Genomic DNA, 20,803 nt, shown 5'->3' with positions numbered 1-20,803 from the left:
AAGATGGGGGAGTTTAGGCTATTTGGTGCACAGGGCGGTGAGCCGCATCATTTCATCATATGTCGCAGGCACCCCACTGTTGGATAGCAGCTTGACGATGTCTTATTTACCAAAATTGCACTGCCATCTTTCTTATGGCCTCTTCTACTCGGAAATGACAGTAACAACCCCTCTGACCGTTCCCAACATTCACTGCTCAGACCCTAGGAAAAGCCCTTCTGCTATTAAGTACGCATAGCCATATCGGCCATGGCTTCTCCACTCGATGAGGAGATTAGTCCAGAGGACTTTGTAAAAAGAATACAGCAGTATCGCCCCCAAATGCAGGTTCTGAATTTCGAGACAGATCAACAACGAGTACGTATATGTTTGTCCCCACCTCACGTGAGAGTTTTCAACTGACTGATGCTAGTTTCCTCGGTGAGTATCTGTGTCCATGCTTTTTGGGAACACTGCGACTGAATATGTGGAAGAAATGGCGACCATCCCGTACCTGAAACAGCTACCTGGAGGTGTAACCTGGTGAGAATCCCTTTCATAAAAGTCCCCGACCTTTCTTGATTCTGCCACAAAGGCCTTACATTTGAATGCTAACATTTGGATTTTATAGGCGGCTTTATCACAACGTCGAAATGTACTCTTCACAGCTAACGGCGCCAACATCTATGTATGGATTCCGAAGGGATCCGGCCAGTTGCTTGGCTCCCAACCTGAGATGATTATCCACCCAGTTATGAAAGAGCCTGATGCGCAGGGATACCTTGATCCTTCAAAACCCCACACAATCAATCATATTATTGTGGATGATTTGGGAGTTGATGAAGTTTTGCTCTTAGCAACTGACTCTGGCAACGTCACGGGTTACAACGTTGAATCTATTTTCTCGGCAATCAACCGATGTGTGAAATTCCAGCATACTCGACCATTTGATGGAGTGGAAGTGAAACCTTTCTTCGCTGAAAATGTTGATTTGAGTGCCTGGGGCTTGGCTACCCATAAATTCGCTCGTTTGATCGCCGTAAGCTCCAATACGGGTATCATCACAGTCTTTGCTTTCGCCATGGTTGATGAAGCGTCCGAGAATGAAAACATGTCTGATTCATCCGAGTCTTCAGGTGCACCAGATACTAATGAATCAGGAAATATCTGGCTGTCAATTAATTCCCCGGCTCAATTGAACCAGCTGAAAAAGCAAATGCCTAATCACCGGAGACGCAACTTGAGACTCCACTATACCGGGCATAAACACAATATTCCATGCGTTTCATTTGCTAACTTTGATCTGGACCCCAATGGAACGTGGATGGTCAGCACCGATATCTTCAACAGAGTGATAGTATGGAGCATTTGGGATGAGCTAGGCCCTCTGAGGTTGACTGTTTTTGGAGCTCGAGGCAACACCGACGCTCAAAGGGGTTGGTTTGTTTTACCTGTAGACCCACGCAGAGTTCAAAGACATCGCTTCAAGATCGATGCCTGCGGATGTGAGCTAGAGGAGGACGAGATTCATGGTCGGACGATTTTCGACGTATCGGGCATGAATGAACACCTTACGGACTGGTCTCCGATCATGGGTCTCCAAACATCGAAGCCTCCAGTGATCTGCCAGCCTTTGCCCGATGATGTGTTCTCTCCCGACTGTCTGGTTAACCCAAGATCTGCATCCAAATTTTCGAGCGTGGAGCATAATACTCATTCATTCGCTGAACGCTCAACCGGCTATTCTGCCGACGTCAGCTCCAACAGTGATTCAGGTTCATCGGCCTCCGTGGACAGCGAGTCCGACAAAATCGACTCTGGCAACACCGAGGTTCCTGTGGTAACCGTGACACTTTGTGAGAGAGAGTTGGAAGGAAGCTATCCATTTCATCGTAAGCAAGACATGGATTGAAACTATTGAATTTGATTGTTAACCTGTGGCATAGCACATAACCCCCGATTCTTCCCGGTTCTTCACTTCTCTGAACATAATATCACCTTGGCTTCTTACCCACTTGACTACGACCTCAACATTACCGCTCAATCCCCTCTCCGATTTATACGTAGGGAAGGTGGACTTATCCACGATTCCTGTGATCGCATGAACATGATCAAATACATCCCCGAAGCAGGGATCGTTGTAGCCGCTTCCCAGAAAGGTCGAGTCGCCATCATAACCCTCACATGGCAGGAGGAAATCGGCCACTCATTCCGCATTGACTGGATTCTTCCATTCAACTCCCAAGAACCCTACCCCAGAGTGCCCCTCATGGGACTAGCCGTGAGCCCCATGCCTGGATTCGAAATCCCTCCAGACATCCCTTGCATCCCTCGAGATGTCAACCCAAAAGAATGGTTACAATTCGACTACCGTCTCCTCAACCCCGAAATCGACGGATCTTCCGACTCAGCTCCATCCGAAAACAACCTTGACTCAACCTCCATCCCCAACACCAAGTCACCATCTGCTGGCCAGAGTGACCTTGTGTCTTCCATCAACGCCTCGGGACCTCAATCTCGAAAATTCTATCCCACCATGCAACCAAAAGAAGAAGAAGAAGAAGATGATGATGATCCGATCTTCACAATCCCTGAGCTGCACGCGCATGCCTCCAGAGCCTACCAGCCACATGAGGACTGGCATGGGTGGCATCCATCTCGGCATTACCGGCTGCTTCTCCTTTTCTATAACCACTCAGTCATGAGCTATGAGTTCTGGCATGCGTGGCAGAATTGATCTGAACCGGAACCAGCTGATTGGGCTTCCATTTCCATTAAATCATCGAATCCACTTGTGACGGTATTCAAATGTAAATTTCATGTTAGTCATATCATTATTGCAAAATTTCTACTTGAAAAAGGGTTTATATCGCTACATGTATTTTCCACACGAGGTCAAGTTAGATGGCGGCTCTGCCGGGTGTAACGTGATTGGTTCCGCGGATAAACTCAACCATTATTGCTGTCAGCTGCGAGGTAAGCCTGAGGCTTTGAAGTGATGCATCTAGCTGAACCTCGGGAATACTGTTCTCTCGAGTCCATGTGTCTCAGAAGAGGATATGCTCGCGTGACACTGCACTAGCGCCCACGGCTCGGCTCGGACAAAGTGGGGATCCGCTTCTTGGATCTGATATCGATATCCAGAGTAAGTCCTATGCACTTTGTCACTTCAATATTTTGAGTTCAGTCGGTGGGACTCTCCGATGAGTGCTATTCCACGTCACTGGTGACATCATCGCTAACAGCGGCATGCGATTCGATGAAAGGCAACTGTTCCTGGAGTGTCTAGGCATTTTCATATAACCACAGAGATTGGACGGATTCGCAAATCCGACTATCCAAGAGTAAGGGGTATCTTAAATACCTTGCCTAAACCGACGAAACAGTAAGGAATTGACTTTTGGAGCCAGGATTCGACTAACCGGAATAACCAACTTGGACGAGGCCGAATGGGGATCTTTACAGGCCAGTCGAACAACGACGGCCAATCATGCAGTGTGAATGGACACATCAGTATGCGATTCCGAAATTGCGACGCGAAGGAATTTTACATAGCTAAATTTGAAGCACCGGTTTGTCAATGTTAACCATGGCGAGAAAAATTTGTAGGTAGATTTGGAATTATGATATTGGTCTTTTGTTTTCTTTTGTTAATTTAATCATTCTTTCTTCGTGGTTAAGAAAATACATCGATTTTTTTCATAAATATAGTTGCATACTTCACCTGCCTAGATCCTTGTCGTTCAGTTGCATTATGGCCATCTCGGCGGGCCATACTTGAACAAACTCCTGGACTCGCCAGGACCAGTCTTCATCCTACTGGAAATGAAGGGGGTAAGATACGCAAAGGGATTCCCAGAAATCAGGAAACTAACTGGAATTTTCTCAACCGACCAGTACGATGTCAAATGATCGCCCACCTTGATAGTTTGGGCAACTTATATTATCCACGACCATAATGTTCTTCTGCTGAGCATCCCCATGTGTCAATGTTGGCCAGTGACCTTGATAGACGCTAGCGATGTGTATTTCGTAAAAGCGAGCCTTGTAGTCTGCCAGATTATTGCGCTCGACCAAAATTTATTATTACTGACAAGGCCCGCAATGAAGGCAGGTTCGCCGAAGAAAGGCCCTAGTTATCTCCCATCACCAAGTTGGCTATAGTATAGGTAGTGATGTACGCCGCCCCGTCCAGGCCTCCGAAAAAGTCGGACCATGGACACTCGGCCTTTCTGATTGCGTCGAATATTAGTGGGAGTTGGACGATAATGTCATCCTTCTCAGAGTGCGCTAATGATGGGCAAATGGAACCAGCTGCACCCCGGGAAGGCGTTGCATGATTAAGATAAATTGATTGGAATCATAGTACATCGCGTACAGTCGAGGGGCCGGAACTTCTGGTATGTGTCGTTCAAGGTAAAGCAAAGTCTGGCCTTGCCAGGTGTTTTTAGGACCCCCATAGTTTATAACAATATCGTCGTTCAGCGCCACAATATTGGAGGCCATGATATCCCACAGAACATTGGTACAAGCGCGGATTTTATCTGCTGTAGGTAGAAAAGCCAGAGGCTGGGAGTTCTGAAAGGGGACAACTACTGGTTCCCACATCGTGAACAGAGCAAGGGTCGACGGGGGTATCACAGCAGCAACAAATGTATGACTTCCTCTAGATGTATCGCTTCACGTTTTAAGAGTGGGCTTTTTTTCATTCCTTTGCCTGCAAATTTAAGGGACAATCGGTAGATTAAGGTCACGATCGATCTTACGCATAGAAATTTTATCGAGTATACATATATAAAGGCTCATACGGGCTCCTATATTAGTCTACAATAGAAGAACCCGATCAGTTAACTCATGCTATAATTATTATATTAGATAAAACTACCTATGATGTCAAAGCATGAATACGCATAATACACCGTACTTAAGCCTAGCTAAGTAGGTGTGCACCTTTTTGGCCTAGCGGTCACGAAAACAGCGTTTTTTGTCACGTGTATCTATATCCACTCTTTGTATTTATTCTTGTTTTTCCGCACATTTACAATACACCGTCCTGGACCCCTTTTCGTTGTCATTTTTTCTATGCGACATATAACCTAATGACCGAGACTGATGACTAAGAATAAAGAGGTGACTCAGCACCGTCACAATATAAATAGCTTAGCAAAGTCCTCCGAGTAGGCGTTACGTATGAGGGTAGGTTCTACTAAGGCTAGAAAGCTAAGTCGGAAGATCAACACCGATTTCCTGGGGGACTATGAGAGTCCATAGTCTGGTATTGCTATGGAGTTTGGTGTCAAGATTCGTATCTGATTGGTGCGATGGAGGTTCTTCGTTCAAAAAGGCTTGAATTTCATTCTGGTCAAGTTTTTCATCCTTTGAGGCAGCAAACAGTTTCGTGAACACCAGTGGACATTGTTCGGCTATCTCACGTACCATCTGTTCCCCTTCTGAGTCACTTCTGTCGTATGAGCCTTCTGAGTAAAAACGGAGGGTGTGCCGAAAGCATTTTTGGAACAAGAGTGTAAGGTTGCAGATTGGAACACCCTCGATAATGAAGTTTAAGTGAGAGAATAAAATCTGAATTCTCGTTGTCATCTTTGTCTTTCACTGAGGTCTTATATGCATCGACGCTGGTATGCATTGTCGGCGATCAACTTGTTTGCGAGCTTCCGTTTGGTCATTCCGTGGTTGATGACAGTTGGACTCACAATCCAACGTTGTTTGGCGTCCGAAATAGCAACTCAGAACAGACTCAGATTATATATTCTCCCTTTCTTGAAACAAATTCCGTGATACTCAAGATCGCAGATAACCACATTGGACGGCTTTGTTCTACTGGCCATCCTGAGATTCTCGATGGTGCTCAAGGTAGGGAAAACGGCTTTCGGGCCTAGCCAGTTCGAACCTCGATTGCCTTGAGTTCCCACACACTACTTTTGGATAGTCGCAGTGGACGTTGCGTGCCGTTGAGGCTGAAGTGGCAGCAGATGGCTTGCCCCAACACTCCAATATATACCGCAAACAATCATAATCTCCATGAGTTACCCTCCCCCTGGCATCCTAGGAGGTAGTAGGTCTTTCAAACTCGCTGAAAACAAATGTTAACTCATAAACTCGGAGAATACTTGAAAGTTGGGGAGACATACCTTGTACCAAGTCTCGATCTTGGTACCCCCGAGCCTCGATTTAGAGGCGTGTGACTCAGCGCAAGGATGATATGATCGAGCTGCTAATAGCTGAAGTAGGTTCATAACCTCTGAGAGATCATACGATGGCAATGGAACATGAAGAAATGAAAGTGAGGATTGATGAAGGTAGGAGGTGAAGATGACATGTTGACGTAAGCCAAGATGTGGTTATATTGAAATGTAAATGAGCAGTGAGTAAATTTATAGTATATAGTAAGGCATGAGTCAAAAATGATAATATATGGACATCACCATAATAGAACTGTGTCTAACAAAGGGGAGCAATCATGAAAGGGAGGCTAAACGCCAAACAGCATGTGTATCTTTACATATGTATATCTTTACAACGGAATGTATCTATCCAGGACTCCCAGCGGAATCTGTGTAAATGGATAAATAATGAATCCATGAGATCTGCCAAACAAAAAGGTCGCAGATTTTGCTTCTTTTCTTTCTTCTCAATGACTGATAGAAAGACATAGTAGATGCAGAAGGGATGACGACAAAGAACAAAGTCCTACCTAAAAATGTCGACTTTCTAAACAAAATGGCAAAGAGGAAAGAGAAATGAAAGAGAATTAACGAATCTCTTCATCAGGAACATCAATGAGAGAAGATTGATTAATTTTTTCCTTCTTTCTTCTTCGAAAATCAATTCAACTTCTCTTCTTTCTCAAACTTCTCCTACAACCTTGGTCCGATGATCATCGTAAACAGCAGCCGACAAACCTTTAGTTCTCACTATGGGTAAAAAATCAGCAATAGATGGAAAAGGGGTGGTGGATGAGAGAGGAGATGAGGAGTTGGATGGGAATGGCCCTAGTAGGGATGAGGTTGCTTGGAAGCGGAATCAGGGTCTCTTCGACTCATAACAATATAACGGCTAACTATTAGTGATACCGCAGTGTATCGGAAAATCTGCAGAAAGAATGGACGAGGCCTAGAAAAGGCAAAAAGAACAAGTATGTCTGGCGTAAGAAACGAAAAGTAGAAAGCAGACATCGAAAGAATGAAATGGGAAGTCATGGATGAATTCATGTGCATTATACTATTAAATCAAACAGACAAGTAGTCATATACATTGTCTCAACAGAGCCATTCAAAAGTCCTCCAACTCATCACTATCCCACTCATCCTCCCGATCCTCCAACGCAAGCTGCACAAATCGATCAAGACCATTCCACCTCCCACCAAGCCCGAAATCAGCTATCTCGCCATCACCTAAAGGAACTCGACGCACAGGACGTCTGGGCTCGCCTTGTCGCTGATTGGGATGTTCTCCGTGAGGCTGATCATCTCGACGTCGAACTTCATTCATAGCTCTAGCCTGAGCGCGACGCTCCGCAGCAGCCGCACGGGCCGCAGCATGGTCAGGGCGGAAAGCGTGTGGAGGGGCGGGAGCAGGAGGCGGAGGGCCGTGGTGAATTTCGCGCTCGTTATCGAACTCGAAAGCCAAATTATCGTCATCGCTATCTTCCGCGGGGATGATGATGGCTGGGGGCTCGTCGTCGAAGTGAAGGAGTGCATCCGGGATGCGGTGGAGGGCTTCCGCTCCATCAGGGTTGATACCGTCGCCGCCTTCCAGATCCCAGAGGCGGTTGAAGCATTGGCCAGCTGGGTTGTTGAAGTGGGTATATGGGTTGTCTGCTGAGAGCCATGCGGAGCAGAGGTAGCAGAAGTGAGTATCGCATTGGAAACAGCGCATGTGATTGCAACCCATTTGCTTTTGGCAGGGGATATTACAGGTTGGGCAGGGGGTTGTGTATAGACGGAGGTATTCTTCTGTGGCTTTTTCTTCGGCTGTTTGCTCGCCGTCTTCGCGGCGTGGGAAGCAGCGGACTAGTTCGCCGTGCCAGCCTTTTTTGCAAACAGAGCAGAATGCGTAATTGCAGTCTTCGCAAATGGCAACGCGTTCGGCCACGGGAGGAAGCTCGTCATCTTCTTCAGTCAGTGTTGGGGGTTCTTCGGCTGCATCTTCTTCATCATCATCAGACGCATCTGTGTCATCTAACATTGGGTCATCTGGTTTGGGGTGTTTCTTGGATCTGGCTGCTCCCTGGCACCATTGTCGTGGGCAGTAGACGGTTGTTTTATCGGCTTCTATTTTCTTCTTTCGTTTCAAATATGCGTATCGTTGTACCACGTCTGGCGCAAGGGGGATCTGGAGTAGTTCGCTTGGCCCAAGAGTGCGATCGCGCTTTTTGCGGGGTGGAGTCTGCGTTTCCCCTTGGACAGCGGGTGGTCTTTTGTTGACCTCGCAATTCGGCGCCACACACTTCACACTATCTACATCGCCTTCGGAGATGCAGTTATTGTAGAAGTCCTGCAAGCATTGGACGCAGAATACGTGGGAGCAACGAAGTAATCGGTAGCAGACAGTACCCTTCTTGGGCTCGAGACATACACCACATTCAAAGGTCCCTTGTTCAAACTTCTCCCGCTCGGCTTTGATGTTATAGTCGAGAAGTGCGATTTTGAAGTCTCGAGAAAGGCACACTTCGCCGAATGAATTTTGTAAAGAAAAAACCGTTTCCGCCAATTGCTGAAGATGATCTATGTATGTGAAGACAACCAAGTCGTTGCCACATTCTTCCCACAGTCGAGTGCAGTCATCCCGTAGTTGATCGATCACCGAGCGAGGCAGCCAGGAAGGGGAGGTAGTGAGATGAATTATTGGCGATCTTTCGGCGGGATATCCTCCTGGCAATTCTATTTCAAGTTTCAACGGCGGCAAATGCGAAAGTATGTGTACGTCTTTAACCGGCTCGTCAAATTCTCGCTTCGATTCATCTAAGGAGGTCGGTGGGGTGAGAGTAGCGCTCGGTGTGGGATCGTTAGCCTGGAAACAGACTGGAGTCGGCTGTGACGGCGCAACCGGCAATTCTAATATAGCTTTGAACGGAGATGCGGGATCAATTTGAGTTTCCGGGAAGATGGCCACAATGGAGGACAACTCGACAGAGCGGTCGTCGTCGGTGTCTATTTCAGCCATAGTTGCTAGGATGAAATGGTGTCGATGAACAAATCGGGGGAAGATAAGTCGCAATAATTTATCCGGAGTGGCAAGAAATTATAATTGTTTTGAATAGTTGGGGCAATTGACGTCTCCCACAATCGAGTTCAAGCCTTTCTCATTGCTTTTTCAATGTGTAGAGATTAAATGATGAACTCTCGGTGAGAATCAAACAGAAATGAATTATTTCTGCAAGTAAAACACGTTGTGATATCCCAAAGAGTATAGGCTAGTTATAGAGCAAAGGTGATCAATGTGTTGATTCTGCGCGGGGCCAGTGTTCGGGAGAGAGCCGGGAGGGGTCTAAAAGATGATGCAATAGAGAGTCTGGGGTAAATAGCGAGAGCAAGTGCGTCATGGTTCGAGAATATTGCTGAGAACAAAGACCGAGAGAAGGTTGAAAAGGTTGAAAGTGGGATCGAGTCGGATTTGGGATGAAATAATGCGGTGCCCGACAAGTTCCCTTTCCCCCCGCCAGCCTTATCTCTTATCGGTCTCGTGCTTAGTGTACGGCAGTGGCCGCGGATGGCCTCCAGGGCTCATATCCAAGACACGCGCAAATCTTCACAAATACGAAATGACAAATGACAGATATAATAGACAAAGGCGTTGTGATTTTTGACGGTACCTGATAAGAAGAAGAATTGCAAAAAGAATATTGTTTATCAGGTCCTCCCTCCCTTACAAGTTCCATTTTGGGGATATCAGTATGACAGGGTCGAACATCAATCTCAGGTATCAACTATACTTTATTTGAGCGAGGCAAAGTGATTTGATGCTTAATAGCTACCTAGCCCTGGAGGTACGTAAATGCTCATTATATCTTGTTCCAATAAAAGTCATGTATCAATTACTCATCTATACATTTCACCGAGGTCTAGCAAGCTCATCATGCCTTACATTACAGCCTACGGATGTATGTAGACTTAGTAGATTTAGTACCTGGAGCCAAAAGCTAATAAAAAAGGGGGTTAGCCATCTATTAATGGTTGAATGTTCCAGACATTTTTCACACGCAAGCATTTTATCAAGACTTGGACAGGTTAGGAATGGAACCTCACTTTTTCCCTTTATAATTGTCTTCATCTTGCCATGTAGTAGCGGGCTAGGATCTAAGAACACCAGCCCAGCAAGTTCAAACCAATGCTGGGCTTATGAAAATGGTGGTCAATCACCAGTAGATTTCCCAAGGCTGTGTTGATTGTACATGTGTATGTAATTTACTGAAATACGATATAAATTACAGGCTAAACACCCTTGGGTGAATCTCGGGAGAGCTAAACCCGTTCGGGCCGAAACAGGGGCGGGCGGTACGATGTGAAACTATTCTAAACTTCGAATGTTCTTCCAACGTTGGCTTGACGGAGTATTTATGAGAGAGACCCTCGCTGATTTCCTTCGCTCCATATTTTACCCTAAGCTAGATTCATCATGGGAGACACACCGCTCGCCTCGTTGTCCCTCACTCATGTTCACTACGTGAGTCAATCGATCTCGATTATTGTATGCAAACTAATCTTTTCAGAACCCCGATGACCAGCTGTCGTTCATCTCAGCTTGGCTGGCCCTGGTCCCGCAGGCATTAACTGTCTCCTATGTGACCTTGATCTGGTCTACTAGAGAGGTGGAGGTGATCTTGATGTTCGTCGGACAGATGGCCTGTGAAGCTCTGAACTTCGTTCTCAAACGCCTGATCAAGGAAGAGCGACCGCAAAGTAAGTATTCGCACCACCGGATCATCGATCCTAGCTGATACATGGAATAAACAGTGATGTCTGGTAAGGGTTACGGCATGCCATCCTCCCATGCCCAGTACATGACCTTCTTCTCTGTCTACCTTACCTTCTTCCTCCTTTTCCGTCACAGCCAAGCTTCCGCCAGCTCCTACCCCAACGCCGCCGTACTCCTCCGTATACTGGTCATGGTCGCCCTGTGCCTTGGAGCCTTGACCGTCGCTGCCAGCCGCGTCTACCTCAGCTACCATACCCCGAAACAGGTGATCGCCGGCGGTGCAGTTGGATTCGTTTGCGCAGGCGGCTGGTTCTTGATCACGAGCTTGCTCCGTCATACTGGGTGGATTGAATGGGGGCTGGAACTGACTGTTTCCCGCTTGATGAGAGTCCGTGACCTCGTTGTAAGTGAAGATCTGGCTGAATCCGGTTGGCAACGTTGGGAGTCTCAAAGATTGAACCGACGTGGTAGTAAGAAGGAGAAGAAGTCGGAGTAATGATCTAGATCGTCACCAGTTTCAGCATTTTCACCACTTCGCGTATACCAGAATAGAGAGCGACAGTTTTGTATATTTCAGCCCAATTTAATCAGTTGATCCCTAGATTTTGTCTACTCGTAACAGATTGTAAACATATCGAACAGAAAAAACACATGTCGCGCACGTGACCGCATCCCAACACCGCAATTCCAACTCAACCTCGTCCCCGCGATCAGGTGAGCTCACAATTCATATTTTTCTTTGATCTCATTTGATCGAGTTGATTTAAATTGCTACATTCTTTTTCTTCACTCGTTTACCTGATGTTCGGAGCATCGCTGCTCCGCTGATCCACTTTCTGCCAGGTACCCAGGAACACACATCAAGAACTCCAAAGATGGAGATCTCAGCAGAGACACCTGATGCCATCGAGGAACATCATATCGTCAAGGCTGACGAAGTTGACCAAACTGGTGCAGACATCTCGCCAGTTTCAGACGACCAACTGATGGAGGAGGTAGCTGAGGGGCTCCGCCAGGAACAAGCCCAGACTGCCGCCCCTGAGACGGTACCTGCAAAGTCCCTGAAGCGCCCAGAGCTACGACGCGAGAATTCTGCGCCTCCCCCGCCTATGCAACCGCCTCCTCCAGCGCCAGTGGTTACTGATCGATCTTCAGACTCGCTTAGCTTAGCTCAGCTGCGGAAGCTTGTCGGCGAATTGCCGAAAATCGAGCAGCCGGCGTATGCTTTTGAATATGCTGACGCACAACCTTTTCCTGATGAACTGGAAGAGTGGTTTCAGTATAATGACTTCGATCGTGTCATGCTGATGGGCACTAAGTCGACTTTTAATCAGAAATGGCTTGCTTTTTGTTTGCAACGCCTGCCAGATACACCCGAAGTGCCTTGGCTTGACGCTTCTGAGGATGTGCGCCGTGAGTTTGTCTTGAAGATGCTGGCAGATCTGCAACTTCCCGAGACTACAGTGAGACTTGAGGCCCTTGAAAGTATTTGCTACGTCGTTACTGGTGTGTGGGGTCTTACAGGTGGCAGAGTGGCCACAGATTATCACTCAGATGGAGATCAGCCATCGGCTGAAACGCCTCTTCTCAAGTCCATGCAGATTCACTACATCGAGGAGAACGTCTCGCTTGTTCAAGAGTGCTCAGGATTGACCGTTTTGGTCGAGTACATGTGCCGTCTTTTCGACAAGACTCGCTCAGCATTGGGATCAGAAACCAACGGCATGGAGTATGAGCGCTTGAACCCTGGTGATATTGCCGCTCCCGAGCGGGAGGCAAACTTGGTTCTCACAACATTGTATTTCGCCGTTGAGGTTGGCCGCAGACAAGAGGCGTCCAACCCCCAATGTACGCCGATTCGCGATGTATTTTCCTACTCTGATCCAAGTCTGCTGGTGACTATTGTTGAAATCATCGCCCGACTACGTTGGGACGAATCTGCCAATATTCCCCTTACCAGGATCCTTCTCTTGCTGTGGAAGTCTTTGTTGCTTGTTTTCGGCGGGACCAACGATTTGAAACGCGCAAAGGAAGTACTGGAACCTGCTCTTTCCGCCGAGAAGGATGAGTCCAATCGCAGGACTCCTTTCCTGCATGCCTCCCCGCTGGACTACCATATGTTCCGCCAAGAAATTACATCCAAATACCCAGCCTATAACCCTCCACCCCTCATTGTTCCCCTCGAGCTGGAGAACAATTCGATCCTCCCGCCACTTCCGCACAACGCAGTCAAAATGAACCCATCCAGCGGTATTTTCTGTGGTGTTGGTCCATCAGTGTCCGGTGGAAATGGCTCTATCCTCCAACAAGCTGTACACATCGCAACCCCAGCGCCATCACCACCTCCCTCACCCATTGGTCCCGGAGGAAAGGCCGGAAAGAAACAAAATTATCAGACTAATCAGAATTTCCCCTTTATGTACCCGCCTCTTGATGACTCTAGCAATCGCATTGGCGGGAAAGGTACAACGGAACGCCAAGACACCCTCGTTGGCAAGCGATGGGAGGGTGGCGATGTGCCTGCGTCGATCGTGGAGGCCGGAAAGCTCTTTTCTACCCATGTTAAGATGACAAGAGCCATGCGCCAGCTTTGGCAGGAGCGTGAACACTTTATGAAATATGACCGTGGTTGGAATTCGGAAGAAGCAGCCCATTTCCCTGATAATATGTCGGATGATCTGCCTGATGATTTCGAGTACTTGGACTTGTCGGGTGATGAGGAGAAGCCCGAGCCGAAGCCCAAATCCGTGGAGAAGGAAACTGATGATCCTGATGTTCAACGTCGACTGGAAGCGGTTGATTCTTTCTACGTGAGCATGGTTTTGGTGATCCGTTTGACAATGGCTAATTTTTCTATAGACACATACCCTGTCGCATCTCCAGTCTATCACGATCGTTTTCTTGAAGATTATTCTGACCAATGTCAGTTCGGTGGTTAGCCAGGCTGGAAGCCAGAATAGCCAAGGCATGAGGTCGGTTCACATCGCTGGCACCTTGATGTGTTTAGTACTAATTTTCTTTATCCAGTAACGGGATGAACACATCACAAAACCTTCTGTCTGATGCATGCATTGACGAACTTGACAATATTCGGCTACGTGAAATCACTGGCAAAGCTGTGTCTGGGACTCTGCTGCTTCTGCTCAAATGGTTCAAGCGGTCTCGTGAGTGACTACGATCCCTATTCTACGCCATGATGCTAACATGTTGAAGATATCCTGAAATTCGAATACATGACACAGCTCTTGCTTGACTCCAATTACCTTCCATTAATCCTGAAAATGTTCGCTCACCAAGATGTCGACCAGGCTGTTGCTCAGAAAAATGACCGCGAAGACCTGTCGTATGTGATGGAATAACATCCTCTAAATATTCAACCACTAACAAGAAATAGCTTCTTCCACTTCTGCCAGAGCAACACAGACCACCCTCTCGATACGGACGACCACTCAGGTGGAGACACCGAAAGCGAAGACGAAGCAATGCCACCCCCAATCTCCCGCCACCGCCCCGACCCAACAGCCAATGGCAGCGCCTTAGGTCTATCAGAAGAAGAGCATCTCAGCGACCTCATGAACAGGCCCGCAAGACCCGAAGTCGACGAATTAGGATACCCAACGGCACCACCCCCCAAAGAACCGATCAAAATCTTCTCCTTCCGCAACTTCTTCTCAGCAATCAACTACCTGCACGTGATGCAAAAGATTACCCGCGACAAAGCGCATCGCTGCCTCCTCCTCGTCCAATATAAATCAAGCAACATCCTCCGCAAGGGTCTGAAAATCCCAGACCCGCACCTCCGCTTCTATACACTAAAACTTTTCAAATCGCAAGTCCCATACTGCGGCCGCAAATGGCGCCAGAGCAACATGCGCGTGATAACAGCTATATACCTCTACTGCCGCCCCGAGCTGAGAGACGACTGGCTCGCCGGCTCAGATGTGGACGCGGAGGTCGAAGAAGCGCTCCCGCTTGAGCAAGCGCTGCGTGGTCTTACGCACTGGTGGCACTTGAGGCAGTACAAGGAGGTCATGGGTGGGAATGAGAGGAAGGAAATGATGGAAGAAGAGAGGGATTTCTTTGTTAGAGAGCTCGAGTCTATGGGGTGGGGCGCTGAGGAGTTCTACGAAGAGCAGGAGGCGCAGATTTCGACTGGCACTGAGTGGGAGGGTGTGCCGTTGCCTATGGAGGGTTGGTCGTGAGTTTTGATGGTTAATTATGGTTATGAGAAATGAAAATGATTCCAGATACCCTACACTAGTCCCTTTGTCTGCTTTGTGTGCCCTGTTGGGCATTTTGCATAGTATCATGCCTATTCACAGTAAGCATATAGCATCCCTGCAGGAGTCTGCATACAAGCCGTGGGCTCGCCAGACACTCTCCGAACCAAGATCCAGATTGCTCAAGTCACAATCAGTTCTGCCGTGCTTTGAGGTATCTCTCGATAAACTGCATAGCATTGAAGTGGGTTCGAGAAAGGTTCTTGATTTCGAAGTGGTGACGGAAAGGGAGCATCGTGTGGAACGAAGACGAGATAAAAGGATAATTATCCCTGCTGCATGGTCAACAGTCTGCTGTAGCATCTCTGGTTCAGTAAGTTCGTGCGCGACCTCATGGCTTCAACGTCTTACCACGTCGTAGCGAGGAAAGCAAATGTGATATATGGTGGTTAATGCTGTTATAAGGGAGTCTACGCGCGAGATTGTCGAAAAGATCAAGAGAGCAAGGCTTTTTGGAAGACCAAGCCTCCACAGTTCAATACTTGAGACACGCGAACCCTGACGTCTGTCCCCGATTCAATTCTCAACCCCACACATAATGCAAATACTTTATTTGGATATGTAGCCTTAGCAATGGACGACAGCGACTTTGACTTTGACGATATTGTCATGAGCTCGAAAGCTTACCGGCGAGCTATGGTGATGGCTGCAGAGGCGATTTCCGGTAAAGGCCAGGCTACCCTAGATATAGCATCGAAATCTAAGGCAAGCAGCATCCGAAGTGATGGAATTAGTCAGAATAAAAAAAGCCAGACATGATTATAATGAGGATGCATCATCCTCGACATTGATCGCTGTCGAGAACCTTGCGCTAGCAAGTTCTGAGGATGAGGCCGCAGGCTTATAGCAGCGTTTGCTTGCTTGCGCATTCGCATGTTTCCTTATCCATTATTTGTCCCGCCTCCATAGCTATCGATAGCAAGCTTTTTTCCTCGGAAATCTCAGAATATCATACCATTCTGCATCACTATTCCACCAACATAGTGAGTCCACATCAATTCGTATTCCTCGATATTGTTTCCAACGTGTGGAATGATTGGATCACATCGATACATCCAAACAATTAGTGTCTTGGCATCTGCACATAGCCACCCTATTCAAGATACTAAAAAACCACGCACCCTTTCTTCTTTTCCAAAACGGCCTTCCATCCCTATCCTTCCGATCCCTTGATAGGCAATATCAATCCAATGCTCAGCTTGAAGTTGCTGCTCATATTCTGAGAAACAAAATGGGGACTATGTATGTTCGCGCCGCTGACACTAGAGGAGGCGGAGCAATCTACCCTAACGCTAGCGCCTAGTAGCCTCATGCATAATGAACACATCGGTATGGCTTTTCAATCAACAACTACTGTATCAATCCTGATGAGACTAGCTCTGGGGCGAAGAGGCTCCAATTACATTTATTAACTGGTCGGCTCAGGCCGCTCTGCTATGCGTCTCTTAGGCTTCTGCATTCTCGACAATTCTATGGGCGCGTAATCAAACAGTAGTGTCAAAATGCTATTTCAGGATTCTTCTCATTAATCAGGAGTTTGAAAAGGGGCTAGTTTTCAAACTTAATAGCTATATAAGTCTCCTTTGAACCTTAATCACACTGATCAATAAGTTTATATAAACCATGAACGATACCATCCCTACCCCTCGTGGCTGGGTTAACGAACCCGACGGGCGAGGAACGTGGAGTATTTTATCCACTTGCGTTCTCACAATAATTCTCTGTTGCTGGACATCTGTGGCTCCAAACTTGCCTGCTGAATCCGACGGCGGGTTCAGAAGATGGAGATACAAATTCGATCTTGCTTGTATCACGCTACTCGGATCTGAATTCATATTAATGCTATCTCTGGGCCAATGGTCATCTGCACGTTGCTCTGTTAAAGTACGTACTTAAGTTACTTCTAGGTGATTTTGAAGCTAACAGAGCAGAATTTCCACGAGGCTGGATATAAGGATTGGACCATCAAGCATGCTTTCTTCGCCGATATGGGGGGCTTTTTGATCAAGCCCCTAGAGGCCGACTTACCTTCATTCCCTTTGGATGCGAAGCAGCTCTATATCCTTGTTAAGGATAAATATCTCGAATATCCGAATTTGAACGAAGAGGAAATCGAAGATAGGAATAAATCAGGTAAACTGGCTAGGTCAGTGCATGGTTACCTAACCTCTTTATCTTCCCTTCTAGTTATGCATTATTCTTACCTAGGTAGATTGTTCACACTAGCGCAAGCCATCTGGTTTACTCTGAACTGCATATTTCGTTTTGCTCAGGGTATTTTTGTTACCACTCTTGAGCTCACCACTCTTTCCTTTATTCTAGCCTTCCTAATAATGTCATACTGCTGGTATCATAAGCCTATGGATGTCAACAGGCCGATCACTTTGCAGCTCACTACCTCCGTGGCTGCGATTCGAGAAAATCATCAAGTCTCCGGATTGAAGTGGTATGAAACACCATTTGACTACCTCTCGCGAGACCAGGGATTTCTTGCTCGATTTTGGAGATATTACATTCGAATTCTTCACCACATGCATATACCAATGGCAACTCAACCTAAGCGACGACCATATGATCGCATTCCGAGTCACTATTTTCTAAATACTGATAGCCGGGCCGAGATAATCGCCGCCCCGACAATTGTTTTGTTTAGCGCTATGTTTCTCATTGCGTGGAATTCTCATTTTCCTACCGCAACAGAGAAACTACTTTGGCGTATTGCTAGTGTGAATACCCTAGCCTATGCGTTGATTGGAAGCCCCCTTTCTGCATACTTTCAGAGAACCATGTTCCGAGCAGAGCTGAGACAACAAAAGGCACAAGCTATGTTGGACCGCACACGAGAACCCAAAAGATGGATCGATCGTTTTGCTGCAAAGCTTAGGAATATTGACCCTGAGCAGGATCCTGACTTAGAAATTCCTCTTCGGGCCTTGATTCCAGTTTCTTTTCTGTGTGCTACATATTGCGTGGGTCGAGGGTTTATTTTGACGGAGGACTTGATTGGATTGAGAAGCTTGCCGGAGAGTGCTTTTCAGACGGTTTCATGGTCGAAATACGTACCTCATTTGTAGTCCTAAGTCATTTCTAATATACTTTGCCCAAGTACGGCGCTTCAGTAAGTTGACTTTTTGATTACGCATCTTAGAAACAATATATTATGTCGGCTGTCTAATAATATGGAGAATTGCCTTAAATGGCCCTGTGGTAGCTTTTATTGCGCTACTATCTTAAATAGATTTACCTCAAGTAGGTAATTACGTAAAATGGCGTGAGTGTACTGCGCAACAAAATGTGGACTTCCTACGTAACGAAATATAAATATCCCCATTCAACGCTACGGCATGAGCGATAGATAGATATATTTGTCTTTTCAGACCAGGGATATCTTTTCCTGCGTAAAATCTACTCTGGTGACGATATGCCCAGTAAGTCAAGCGCGATATGTTTATCAATTTCCCCCTTTCTTTGATCAACAAGAATGCACGGCCGGGACTTTCCCCAAAAGTGCACGACTCCAGTGGACAAGCGACTACTCTTTCATCGAATAGCTCATCCCCAGGCCGAAATAACACTGAGGTTTCGCTTGATTTAATGATAGATGATGGATAATAGTTCGGATGCCTTACCAGCGCAATCTTCTTCGCATGGCCTTCCCCTTCAACGTTTCATCATAGTTTACTACCCATTGGACTGAGCGCGGACTATCACTACGACTGTACACACGGGCGTGCAGTGGAAACTCCTAGCAAAGTTAATTTGGTTCGTTGGACCCCTGAGGAATGATTATTCGCGGCCACAGAGGTAATCTGAGTGTCCGTGTAGCAACATTCCGATTATCACAATGATACTGTGCTACGATCATTAGGCTGAAAGCAGGGACAATATCTGGCTTGGTTGTATCGAGATTAGCCTAGAAATCCCAAATTGGAATGTCACTTTTTCGAAATCCGATTCGTCGGATTCTAACTGCCAATCAAAAATTTGGACAAGCCCTGCCGTAGTTTGTTTATGCCGGTTGCTTACCAACCTAATATAAAGGGATCCATCCTGCTGAGCGGTGAGCAGGTGTTCTAGCTAGATAGCTTTCATGTTGATTGATCTCAAGATCTGCATCGTCTTTAGATTCCCTGCTTCTGAAAAACGATTTGGAAGCTTAGACAAGATCGATATCTGTCCCCTGGCTCCAATAACTATTATTCTCGGTATGATCTTACTGTTAAATGGCTTTTCGATTTTGCCGTATCGTTTCGAGCGCACAGGCGCTGTAGTAGGGCGTCTGTGCGTGTGCTAGTGCGGACGCGGGTTGCGCCTTGACGGACCGCGTTCCAGAGTTTGCGGATCTACACATGTCTTCGGCTCGAGAATTTTACTAGTTTAGCGTACTAAGACACAGAGATCCATATTCAGGGGCAACACAAGTTGAAGGAAGGTAGCTTCAATACAAATATCATAAGTCAACCTCTGCCTGAAACCAATATACCACCACGCTAGTCTACCCGCTAGGTCCTCTGATTCTCAGCCAAACACAAGATAGTAGATGAAGTAAGGTAATGAGTAATCTTACCAGTTATTCAGGTGGTTCAATCCTCCGCTCGCTCAGAAATAAGTCACCGAGAGAAACTTTGATCTGGTTCTCTAGCTTTTTCTTCATCTAAAATGTTTGTCAACTTCCCTTCCATATCATAATCGAGCTGAACTGAACTGTGTCTACCTCTAATCTTCTGGATTAGAACATCGGTGCTTTTCAGCATCTGCTCCCATAGAAGCTGGTATTCCTCGACTTTGTTAAGTGGCTTGAAGTCCTTCTTTTCCGGTTGCGCATCTTTGGGTTGGGCCTTATCCATCATTAGGTTTGAGGTGGAGATTATGGATTGTGCGATGATATGTTTATGTGCGAACAGTAGTATCCATAGCAAGTACGCAACTGAGGAGAATGTAATATATCGGGATTTGCCAAGACACGCACGAGTTCGGCATCACGGCACCCTCTCCCAGTGGCGTAAGTCCTGATCCGTCCTCTTTGCACCAGCCATAGATGTTTCCAATAAATTTCACCGCGAGTGTCGAATGACCAACGTAAATCGAGCGGATATACTACTAAATGTTACCTGTCAATGAAGCGACTCTTATTATCTGCGACCATACGAAACATTATACTAGAGCTTGGAAATGTAGTAAACGCTTCTTTAAGTGGTCTTCATGGCCTATCTGGAAACAAACAATCATGTTACCTGAACACACACTCGTCCCCAGCTAGCCTAGGCAAACAGACCTCATGATCGCGCGTCGCAGCTGAGAAGCAATCGGAATTGAGGGACCCTAAACCAAGCAAGGAGAAAGCACGGAAAAAAAAAGAATACTATTTATGATAATCGTCCATTTGGAAGGCAGATCGAATTGCCAACCTGGTTGACCATACAAGGTACATCTCAAAAAGTAGGACGATGTATCTAAATCAAGTTTTGATCAAATGCGCGGCTTTGAATCAAGTTAGATCTCTTCCAGGCTCTCTATCTTGTGATTCGCAGATAATGACTAGGCGAAAGGTCGATCGAAATTAGCCGTGCGATAAATAGTGAGCCTCAAACAGAAAGTTGATTGGTTGG

The 20,803-nt window shown here is 46.6% G+C and overlaps 8 protein-coding genes across 8 annotated transcripts; 5 read left to right on the top strand and 3 right to left on the bottom strand.

Annotated features, from left to right (window-relative positions):
- Positions 1–321: 321 nt before the first annotated feature.
- Positions 322–2,716, top strand: N7529_001133 (uncharacterized protein; the record flags this gene model as incomplete). The annotated part of the gene is made up of 5 exons (XM_057236664.1): positions 322–357; positions 413–420; positions 474–522; positions 611–1,871; positions 1,926–2,716. 5 exons carry the CDS (start codon positions 322–324, stop codon positions 2,714–2,716), a joined length of 2,145 nt encoding a protein of 714 aa, XP_057103467.1.
- A 314-nt stretch (positions 2,717–3,030) lies between these two features.
- N7529_001132 (uncharacterized protein) lies at positions 3,031–3,538 on the top strand (the record flags this gene model as incomplete). Its single annotated transcript, XM_057236663.1, has 3 exons — positions 3,031–3,124; positions 3,289–3,364; positions 3,424–3,538. Coding segments are annotated over 3 exons (285 nt in total), but the record flags the coding sequence as incomplete, so codon positions are not given.
- A 161-nt stretch (positions 3,539–3,699) lies between these two features.
- Positions 3,700–4,645, bottom strand: N7529_001131 (uncharacterized protein; the record flags this gene model as incomplete). The annotated part of the gene is made up of 4 exons (XM_057236662.1): positions 4,291–4,645; positions 4,130–4,258; positions 3,874–4,047; positions 3,700–3,795 (listed from the first exon to the last, which is right to left on the bottom strand). Exons 1-4 carry the CDS (start codon positions 4,585–4,587, stop codon positions 3,700–3,702), a joined length of 696 nt encoding a protein of 231 aa, XP_057103465.1. The 5' UTR covers positions 4,588–4,645.
- A 2,624-nt stretch (positions 4,646–7,269) lies between these two features.
- N7529_001130 (RBR-type E3 ubiquitin transferase) lies at positions 7,270–9,162 on the bottom strand (the record flags this gene model as incomplete). The annotated part of the gene is made up of 1 exon (XM_057236661.1): positions 7,270–9,162. One exon carries the CDS (start codon positions 9,160–9,162, stop codon positions 7,270–7,272), a length of 1,893 nt encoding a protein of 630 aa, XP_057103464.1.
- Positions 9,163–10,614: 1,452 nt separating this feature from the next.
- On the top strand, positions 10,615–15,116 carry N7529_001129 (Phosphatidic acid phosphatase type 2/haloperoxidase; the record flags this gene model as incomplete). The annotated part of the gene is made up of 9 exons (XM_057236660.1): positions 10,615–10,662; positions 10,709–10,898; positions 10,953–11,317; positions 11,537–11,628; positions 11,726–13,724; positions 13,774–13,886; positions 13,942–14,078; positions 14,128–14,257; positions 14,309–15,116. 9 exons carry the CDS (start codon positions 10,615–10,617, stop codon positions 15,114–15,116), a joined length of 3,882 nt encoding a protein of 1,293 aa, XP_057103463.1.
- A 651-nt stretch (positions 15,117–15,767) lies between these two features.
- Positions 15,768–15,953, top strand: N7529_001128 (uncharacterized protein; the record flags this gene model as incomplete). The annotated part of the gene is made up of 1 exon (XM_057236659.1): positions 15,768–15,953. The coding sequence occupies one exon, from the start codon at positions 15,768–15,770 to the stop codon at positions 15,951–15,953; it is 186 nt and encodes a 61-aa protein (XP_057103462.1).
- An 864-nt stretch (positions 15,954–16,817) lies between these two features.
- On the top strand, positions 16,818–18,268 carry N7529_001127 (uncharacterized protein; the record flags this gene model as incomplete). Its single annotated transcript, XM_057236658.1, has 2 exons — positions 16,818–17,078; positions 17,114–18,268. The coding sequence occupies 2 exons, from the start codon at positions 16,818–16,820 to the stop codon at positions 18,266–18,268; spliced, it is 1,416 nt and encodes a 471-aa protein (XP_057103461.1).
- A 1,536-nt stretch (positions 18,269–19,804) lies between these two features.
- N7529_001126 (uncharacterized protein) lies at positions 19,805–20,041 on the bottom strand (the record flags this gene model as incomplete). Its single annotated transcript, XM_057236657.1, has 1 exon — positions 19,805–20,041. The coding sequence occupies one exon, from the start codon at positions 20,039–20,041 to the stop codon at positions 19,805–19,807; it is 237 nt and encodes a 78-aa protein (XP_057103460.1).
- Positions 20,042–20,803: the final 762 nt, after the last annotated feature.

This window comes from Penicillium soppii (assembly GCF_028829465.1).
Source record: "Penicillium soppii strain IBT 18220 chromosome Unknown utg000001l, whole genome shotgun sequence".
NCBI classification, from domain to species: Eukaryota; Fungi; Ascomycota; class Eurotiomycetes; order Eurotiales; family Aspergillaceae; genus Penicillium; species Penicillium soppii.
The sequence above is the reverse complement of the archived record's forward strand: the minus strand, read 5'-3'. Positions and strand labels throughout refer to the sequence as shown.